At 37.6% G+C, this 10,370-nt stretch overlaps 1 protein-coding gene across 3 annotated transcripts in view; it reads right to left on the minus strand.

The window, feature by feature from the left end:
- LOC110099906 overlaps positions 1–10,370 on the minus strand; it is a 77,685-nt gene that overhangs the window by 36,989 nt on the left and 30,326 nt on the right. For all 3 annotated transcript variants that reach the window (XM_020827216.2, XM_028693667.1, XM_028693668.1), the window contains one exon: positions 9,448–9,624. In XM_020827216.2, coding sequence (XP_020682875.1) covers positions 9,448–9,624 — 177 coding nt within the window. The remainder of the gene's footprint in view (positions 1–9,447; positions 9,625–10,370) is intronic.

The following is a 10,370-nucleotide window of genomic DNA, read 5'->3' on the forward strand; positions in this document are numbered from 1 at the left end:
CACAGCAGGAAAAACAGCAAAACAGAGGAAAAACAGGGATAATCTGAGAGAAAATTGGAGAAACGACTTGTATTTTACTAGTAGATGCAAGAAAAATAGCAAAGATACAAGGATCCTCTATTCGAGAGGAGGATCGCACTCTCCCAATCTCTAGAATTCGTTCTAGAGCCCTAGCCACCAAAGAAAAACAAGAGAACTCTCACAAAATTTCACATAACCCAAACCCTAGCCTTTTCTCTCTACTTAATGCATACAATTCAAAATTAATACAAAAGGACCTAATTGCCCTTATTTCCCCCTCTTTTGGCTCCAAGATTGAATTTGAAATTCAAGTGGACCCCACCCTTGTCTCCCCCATGGCTTTTGCCGGCCTCCTCCTGGTGTAAACGAACCGAGCCGGCCCAAGGGTTTGGGCCAGCTGTACCGGTTCATAAAGGACCGGTCTAACAATTTCTTTCCCTAGCTAATTCCCTCCCAATTGTAATTAATTTTTTTTCTAAACAATTCCCCTCTCTCTTCTTGCTCGCTGCCCACCCTAGTGGGGCCCACAGGCTCAGTCAGTCCATCATAATGCTCCAAAAGAGAAGTTGGCATCTAGATTGACAATATTGAAAGATTTTAAGTGTTGGAAAAGTAGAAAAAATCACATACAACCAAGTGAAGATGAAAGAAATGAGAATTTTAGGATGGATATGTGGTAATATTAAGAATGATACCGAATAATTTCTATAGAAAATCCTTAGAAGTATTATAAGATCTTGAAAAGGAAGCTTAATGGTTTGAGCATGTACAAAGGGTAAAAGATGCACCTATCAGAATAGCTATTGTATAGAAATGCCTGTTTGAACAGAGTTAGCACCTCATATAGCTCTTAGCTGGAATATATGCAAAGGATTCATAAAGCGAACTACAAAAAGTCGGTATAATGGTCACGATAACAAGTGTGCATTTTAAACTTCTAGCAGCAAAAACAAAAGATATGATGTCAAATTTGAAGTCCACGGAACAATTACTTGTAAAATCAGATTTCTCAAAAAGCATCAGTGCTCATATAAATAAATAGCCTAACAATTGTGCTCAACCTGCACAAAAAAGGAGAAAAAAGGGCCAAATTGAAGTTCAATTGGCATCAGTTTTTAATGGTCTAGTTTCCAAGTTGGGAAGATTTTCTTCTATCCATGGTGGATGTAATACAATAAGCATTTCAAGACAAAGAAACCAAATTACCATAATACATGCCCAAAGTTCCACAGTTAACAGTTTTTATGCTCTTTCTAAAAGGTTTAAATTTTGTGACGGCTTACCCGATCAAAGCTTATAACCTACGCCATGTACTATTGTATATCACATATATACTATAGAGAATTTTTGTTAATATTTTTGTTTTGGTATTGATGTAGACAGGGGGTTCCCCCTTCCCTTGGCCCTTTGGTTTCCCCACCTGGCTCCCCTTCCCGTGGCTTGTTCCTTCCCCCTTGGCTGCTTGTTTCGATTCCCTGGGTTGCCTGTTCCGATTTCCCTGGCCGTCCGTTCCATCCCCCTTGGCTATCTTTTCCGGTTTTCTGTGTGGCTCTTCGGGTGTTGTTTCTGGACTGATTGCTGGCCTTCCATTTCCCCTATCCTGATTGGTTTAAATGGAGGTTATTTAGGCTGTTTGGCTGCCTCTTTTCAGCTATATATATGAGATGTTTAGAGAGTTAAAGAGAGAACTTTGGTGTTGAATTTTTGGAAGAAACCTACGGGTTTTCTTTGATAGCTTGCGAGCTATGTATCCCCTTCTCCTCCTTCTAGGATAGCTTGCGAGCTATATGCCTCTTCGTCTCAGGCTTCTTACCTCTTTCTTCTCTCCGCAAGTTCGACACCATTTGTATCTTTCTTCTTAAGCGATGGAATGCAAGTTTAGGTATTTTTATGTTAAGTATGTAAGCGTCGTATTTCTATTATAAAAGTTAAGCATGTTTGTGTCTTATTTTGTGGTTTGCCATTGTCATTTGTATTTTTCTTAATTTTTCTAGGAAGTATTTTATATGCTTGCAAAATTAGGGTCTTCCCTAATTTTTTTGTTTGCATCAATTTGGTATCAGAGCTTAGGTTAGTATCTTCCTAGGTTTTTTATTTCGTGTATTTTTTAAGTGTTTAGAAAAATGGAAAACCACCAAACATTGAACCAATTGTGGGAGAAAATCAGCCATAAAATTTTGAAAAAAATATTCCAATGTTTAGATGGATTATGTCACAATGAGATTCAACCGATCCACTACAAAATGAATTAGACAAACTACAGATGAAGGTGCATATGTGTACGGAAAATTATATGAAGAAAAAAAAAATTCTACAGGACCAATTCATGCAAAAATGAGAGAAGATACTGAAGAAATATGAGGACAAGATTCAAGAGCTGGATACGGCGCCTTCATATTGTCAGAAAAATCTATAGCAACCTCATCAGGAGATGAGTTCTTTCAACCGGAGGAGAATTTGATGTAGGCAATGGGGGGCGGTTCATCCCCCTATTTTTGGCCTTTCTGTTCCCCCTCCCCCGGGGCTCTTCCCTTGGCAGCCTGTTCCTCTCCCATGGCTGCCTGTTCCGTGGCTGGCTTTCCCCCTTCCCTTGGCCCTTCAGTTTCCCCACTTGGATCCCCTTCCCGTGGCTTGTTCCTTCCCCCCTTGGCTGCTTGTTCTGATTCCCTGGGCTGCCTGTTCCGGTTCCCCTGGTCGTCCGTTCCTTCCCCCTTGGCTGCCTTTTCTGATTTTCTGTGTGGCTCTTCGAGTGTTGTTTCTAAACTGATTGTTGGCCTTCCAATTCCCCTATCCTGATTGGTTTAAATGGAGGTTATTTGGGTTGTTTGGCTGCCTCTTTTCAGCTATATATATGAGATGTTTAGAGAGTTAAAGAAAGGACTTTGGTGTTGAATTTTTGGAAGAAACCTGCTGGTTTTCTTTGATAGCTTGCGAGCTATGTATCCCCTTCCCCTTCTTCTAGGATAGTTTGTGAGCTTTGCCTCTTTCATCTCGGGCTTCTTACCTCTTTCTTCTCTCCGCAAGTTTGACGCCATTTGTTTCTTTCTTCTCAAGGGATGAAATGCAAGTTTAGGTATTTTTATGTTAAGTTTGTAAGCATCGTATTTCTATTATAAAAGTTAAGCGTGTTTGTGTCTTATTTTATGGTTTGTCGTTGTCATTTGTATTTTTCTTATTTTTCTAGAAAGTTTTTTATATGCTTGCAAAATTAGGGTCTCCACGAATTTTTTTGCTTGCATCAGCTATGCTATTGCATTACAGAATATTCAGAAAGAATGATGCAAGATGTACAGCGAAGGCCAAATATATATAGGGTACATAAAAGACGAGCAAAAAATTGCTGGTTACAAACTGATTGGCTTCTTTTTTTGTTTTTTAGACAAACTAATCGTTTCTGAAAGCAATGAAGGAATCTATCGCCCTCACATAAATAGGGTTTGAAACCACTTCAAACTAGAATGCTGAGAATACTTTATTGCCGACAACTGTGATTCTTGATTCTGAAAAGGAACCAAACACAAAAAATAATCCTCGATATGAGTCCAAAAAATTCATATGATCTGCATGAATCTCAAAACAATATTTGAATTGAAAATTTTTTAAATTAAAATCATGATCGTCTGATCTCCAAATTTGACATGGTTATAGTCGAATTAAACAGCACTACGAGATGAATCCAACAAGCCCAAGATCACTCAATTATGACATCATTAAGACACTAAAATGCTGAAAAAATATTTCATGATCAAGAGAATCGATATGAACCATACGATTGAGTGTTTTGGATTTTGGTTCAAATTACAGAAATGCTCATCCCCACAAGCCTATAAATAGGAGCTCATTCTTCATATGAAGGAGAAGAAAGAAATAAGAGAACTAGAGAGTTCTCTTATATTTTCCATGTATCACCGCTGACAACCACGACCAGTTATTATCATTGACAACCATCATCGTCGCCGATGATAACCGTCAGTAATTGTCACCAATTTTAGAATTCTGACAAGATATAACCTTGTTGTTTGGTATAGCTATCCTCCTATGGGCACCTACTTTCTATAATCTCAACTGAGATAATCAAACCCTGCTGTTGGATGTTGTCTATCTGTTGACAATTGATTTCTATAATTCCCCTCAAGAAAAATCAAATATTTGTTTTCAAATAATCCCCTCTTCTTTAGTTTGTGAGGAAGGGGAGATTCTTGTATCACCTACTTTATAGTATATTTTTTGAATTGAGCTAAGCCCAGTGGTTTTTCCCTTTTCAGATTTTCCACGTAAAAATTTTTGGTATGCAACTTTTATTTGTGCGTGTTGAATTTTAGTACAATGTTGAGACGTAAAACATATACTCTACCAACTCTAATTTTTTAGCACGTAACAATCCTAATCAAAGGCTCCAACAAATACACTTAGCTTCTCTAAGTTAGAGAGCAAATCCCAGCATTTCATATTCCACTAATTGATTGATGTAGAACGGGAGCGGGGGATTGCTAAAGAATGGATCTCTTCTCCAAAATCTGAGAGCAAGTTCAGCTTTCACCAAAAAAAAAATCTGAGAAATTTCCTTGTCCCAAAATCTCCCAAAAATCTGAAACAACTCCTTTCCGGAAATCTGAAACAGTTCAGATTTTTCACCCAAAATCTGAGAGGAACTTCTCAGATTTTTCAGTAAAGAGAAACACAAAAGCCTGGGTAGACTCTAGGAATAATTCAGTGAAGGGAGGGAACGGCTGGATGTAGAGAGGAGTCAGGGGAAATATTTCCAAGAGCTGTTACGTGGAGTTAGAAAAATCTCAGATTTTGGAATTCTCAGATTTTGGAATTCTTTCCCAAAGAGAAATAAAGAAAATCTGGACAGATTTTGGTAAGATCAGTGAGGGGGGGGGAACGACAGGATGTAGAGAGAATTAAGGAATTTATTTCCTTATTCCACTCTCAGCCTAGGGAAGTAATTAAAGGCTTGAGTTTCAGGTTGCTGGAAAATCAAGCCCAAAAGGAAATCAATTCCTTAATCCCGTGGAATGAGTCAGGGAAATAAAAATAGGAAATAAAGTCAGGGAGAATTCGGCCAGAGTTACGGGAATGAGGAGGTGAAATATAGCATTAATTCCTAATTTCCTCTACAGAATTTGAAAAGTGAATAAAGGCTTGGAATTTTCGGTCAAACAAAGTTCTCAGATTTCGAAATATTGCAAAGGAATAAATGTTAATTAATGCCAAGGTGAAGTTGAGGTGGGCCGGCGGCATGCAAGGGGGAATAGTGGTTTTAATGCATTTAATTGTGATTACTCAATTAGGGGTGGAGTTTAGGAAAGAGATAATTAAACCCTATTTGAATTTGAAATTCAAATAAAATTCATTTAGTAACTTTCCAAAATCGGAATTATAAATTAGGAAAGAATTCAAATTTCAAATTAGTTAAATTTGAATTTTGAAAACTGCCCAAAATTTAATCACCCAAATTAAGTTTGAACTAGATCATGAATGAGATTCAATACTTTCCTAAAATAGCTTTCTAATTTAGGAAACTATTTGAAATTCAAATTTTGAATTTCAAATGATGAAAATAATTTCCTAAATTATTTGAACTATTTAGGTAAGCTTTAAGATGACATTGACTACTCATTCATGGATACAAACACGGGTGGCCGGCGGTGGAGGAGCTAATGGGGAAAGGTGGATGGTGGCCGGTGGCTAGAGATTGGGCCGGCGGTATGAGGGGTGTTTGGCCGTGAAGTTGAGGGAGAGGAAAAGATAACTACTAGGAGCAATATGACGAGGAATACAAAGACGGAACAAAGAAAACAAAACTCAAAGATAAAAGATAAAATGAAAGAGAGAAAATAAAAACCACGAGCCTCGGACTCTTCCGACGACTGACGAGTGATGCTTTGCCCTTCTCCAAGGGACTTCAATTTACGAGCCTGGACCCATCCTGCGGCTAGTGAAAACTCCGAACCAACGCTCTCTCACAAGAAAGAACACAAGTGTGGAAAATAATTTTTCATATCAATAATTCATCCCCATTACAATAGCTAAATGCCCTATATATAGGTCACAACATGAGAAAATCAAAAATTACAAAATTGCCCCTTGGGCCATAACACTCACATAAACTATCCTAGGGGTAAAACAGGAAATAGGATAAAATAAGAGCTACAATTCATAAAATAAATCATAAATGACAATTAAATTAGAGCCGTCGATTTATGATGTCTCCTGTGATAGATGCGCCAAATCTTCGTGCCGATGTCCGCATCATTCTCCCCAGGTGGGAGAATACTCGACTCCATCGAGTAAGCATCACAACTGCCCATGTACAACTCTGGATTGTTATTTGGAAGCACTACACCCAATGGCCTTTTTGCAATGATTTTCAAACAACCCTGGTTGCCCACAAGGTCAACTTGCTTGTTGCACTTTAGCTCGCCAATTATGGATGTCACTTCCAGAGCTTCATCCACATTCTCCGTTATAGCAGTTTTAACTGGGTAAGGAGAAACCTTTGCTTCTGTAGGAGTTGCAATTGAATCAACCAAATATCCCTTTGTATTATTTGCAGTCACGCATTCCTCCTTGTCAACCAATTCATCTTCTTCTTCATGTTCTTCCTTGATCGCCTTATGTTCCTCTTTGATTTGCACAGTTGTTGGGAAATTGAAAGCTTCATTGGCCTCCATCCATTTGTCCACTCTATCCCTTATCTCTCTGTCTCTTAGTGCCCTTTTTCTATCCTTTGAGGAAGGGGATCTTGCAGGTGTGTAAAGCAAATAGTCAGTCCTACCTCGCACTAGGTTATCGAGTCGTTTGATTGTTTGACGGTGGAAGTCGGCTAAGTCCGCTTGATTCTCCTTGAGATGTTGATTAATGGTGCCCAGTTGACCTGCCACCCAGTTTAGAGTCCTTCCAATTCGATCCGAGTCCATGCTCTGATACCAAACTGATGTAGAACGGGAGCGGGGGATTGTTAAAGAATGGATCTCTTCTCCAAAATCTGAGAGCAAGTTCAGATTTCACCAAAAAAAAATTCTGAGAAATTTCCTTGTCCCAAAACCTCCCAAAAATCAGAACAACTTCTTTCCAGAAATCTGAAACAGTTCAGATTTTTCTCCCAAAATCTGAGAGGAACTTCTCAGATTTTAAAGTAAAGAGAAACACAAAATTCTGGGTAGACTCTAGGAATAATTCAGTGAAGGGAGGGAACGGCTGGATGTAGAGAGGAGTCAGGGGAAATATTTCCAAGAGCTGTTCGTGGAGTTAAAAAAATCTCAGATTTTGGAATTCTCAGATTTTGGAATTCTTTCCCAAAGAGAAATAAAGAAAATCTGGACAGATTTTGGTAAGATTAGTGAGGAGGGGGGGAACGGCGGGATGTAGAGAGAATTAAGGAATTTATTTCCTTATTCCACTCTCAGCCTAGGGAAGTAATTAAAGGCTTGAGTTTCAGGTTGCTGGAAAATCAAGCCCAAAAGGAAATCAATTCCTTAATCTCGTGGGGAAATCAATTCCTTAATCTCGTGGAATGAGTCAGGGAAATAAAAATAGGAAATAAAGTCAAGGAGAATTCGGCCAGTGGGGAGTTACGGGAATGAGGAGGTGAAATATAGCATTAATTCCTAATTTCCTCTACATAATTTGGAAAGTGAATAAAGGCTTGGAATTTTCGGTCAAACAAAGTTCTCAGATTTCGAAATATTGCCAAGGAATAAATGTTAATTAATGCCAAGGTGGAGTTGAGGTGGGCCGGCGGCATGCAAGGGGGAATAGGGGTTTTAATGCATTTAATTGTGATTACTCAATTGGGGGTGGAGTTTAGGAAAGAGATAATTAAACCCTATTCAAATTCAAATAAAATTCATTTAGTAACTTTTCAAAACCGGAATGATAAATTAGGAAAGAATTCAAATTTCAAATTAGTTGAATTTGAATTTTGAAAACTGCCCAAAATTTAATCACCCAAATTAGGTTTGAATTAGATCATGAATGAGATCAATACTTTCTGAAAATAGCTTTCTAATTTAGGAAACTATTTGAAATTCAAAATTTGAATTTCAAATGATGAAAATAATTTCCTAAATTATTTGAACTCTTTAGGTAAGCTTTAAGATGACATTGACTACTCATTCATGGATACAAACACGGGTGGCCGGCGGTATGAGGGGTGTTTGGCCGTGAAGTTGAGGGAGAGGAAAATATGACTACTAGGAGCAATAAGTCGAAGAATACAAAGACGGAACAAAGAAAACAAAACCCAAAGATAAATGATAAAACGAAAGAGAGAAAATAAAAACCGCGAGCCTCGGACTCTTCCGACGACTGACGGGTGATGCTTTGCTCTTCTCCAATGGACTTCAATTCACGAGCCCAGACCCATCCTGCGGCTGGTGAAGACTCTGATTCCTCTCCATAGGAATCCCACTAATGCTCTCTCACAAGAAGAACACAAGTGTGGAAAACAATTTTTCATATCAATAATTCATCCCCATTACAATAACTAAAGGCCCTATATATAGGCCACAACATGAGAAAATCAAAAATTACAAAATTGTCCCTTGGGCCATAACACTCACATAAACTATCCTAGGGATAAAACAGGAAATAGGATAAAATAAGAGCTACAATTCATAAAATGACTCATAAATGACAATTTAAATTAGAGCCGTCGATTTACGACGCCTCCTGTGATAGATGCGTCAAATCTTCGTGCCGATGTCCGCATCATTGATGCTTCCATGATAATTCTATATAGAACCATATCTGCAATGGAGAATCGCTATCATAGCAAAGCACAAGTTGGAAGTTAATTTTTGAGTATTTTATTATGTCAAGTCACTTCTGAGGATAACAAATAAAATTTCTAGCAATACAAGATTTTAACAAACAAACATTCATCCATAACATGAATAACAAACAGATATGAACATTACAAGCTCAACAGCCAACATAAATATCACGAGGAAAATGAGAAAAATTTTGAACGCTATTGCTAAAGGATACCTATCCAATGTGAATTAACAGAAGAGATTCTCAGACATAAAAATACTGCAATAAAATCTAACATGTGGCAACAAAAATAGCTATTCAAAATTTTAATTCAACAAAAAATGTATTCCTTCATCCTGATAACTTATAAAATGAAATACTTTTCCAGTAAAAAACTTCAGAAACACCAGCTACTTAAAAACACTTTTTAAAATACATTCTGTGGTAACAAATTATTGAATCTCTTTAAGCTCACATCAATAGTTATTGACTTAGAGAAATAAGAAGAGAAAATGCAACCTGAAATGGATATAACAATAAGAATAATGTGCTGTACAATGCTGTCAATCTAAATCATGGACAAATTCACAAAAAGCATGAAAGACAATAAGTGATTTAAGAAGACTTCATGAGATGACGTATGATTAGGTCTACGGAACATACATGTCAATAACAAGTTTTATGAGGACGCTAATTGCAACTTCTGCAACAGGCCGTGCGTTATGCTTAGCCAGAGGAGATGATATAGTCAAATTAACAGCCGTCAAAGACGTTTCTGAGCAAGCTTCAGCAATGACTTCACTAATTTCAGCAGGATTTAACCGCAGGGGCTGCTGCTCACTGATACATAAAAGAAAACGGTATGAGGCCAATGATCCCTTACAAACACCACAACTAAGAGAGAGGGCAAGGTTTCTAAGGAAAAAAACATTGTCTTGGAAACTTAATGATGCTCATTTTCTTTTCTGCAAGACAAGAAAGTAATAAAAATGCAGCTTGATAGCTCCAGTGAGGTAGATATTTGAATATAAGATCTCAAAAGTGAAACTGCAAAACGTAGAAATATGTATTGTAATTTCCAAGTGCATTAACATCAGAAGAGGAAAATATATTAGATAGGCAATAAAGTTGAAATTGAAATTGTAAACATTATTAATGATTAAATCTCTAAATAAGATTAAAGATTAAATTTCAACTGAAAATTTTCCACATAACAACATGCAGCAGGAAAAAAACAGTCATGCGTCCTATGATGGACCTACATTCAGGTATATAGTAATGCTTCATTGAAGGGTCTGAGATGTATATTGCAGCAAAATGTGAAACTGATTGTTTATGTGACACCGGCCAGGTAGGGGGCTCGACGAATCCACGTCGACAATCCGGTGACGGTCGCCGGACACCGCTCCAAGAACTTCTTGGAGGAAAGATCCACCACCTAAGAATCACTCTTAGGATACAGGAAACACATGAGAGAAACTCAAATTTTATTCATATCAAAATCTATCTTTATTACAAGACATTGGCTACCTATTTATAGCCAAAAGGGAAGCATCATACTAGGCTACACAAACAAAAGAAAGAAT

The sequence above is a fragment of the Dendrobium catenatum genome, unplaced genomic scaffold, assembly GCF_001605985.2.
Source record: "Dendrobium catenatum unplaced genomic scaffold, ASM160598v2 fragScaff_scaffold_334, whole genome shotgun sequence".
Classification (NCBI taxonomy): domain Eukaryota; kingdom Viridiplantae; phylum Streptophyta; class Magnoliopsida; order Asparagales; family Orchidaceae; genus Dendrobium; species Dendrobium catenatum.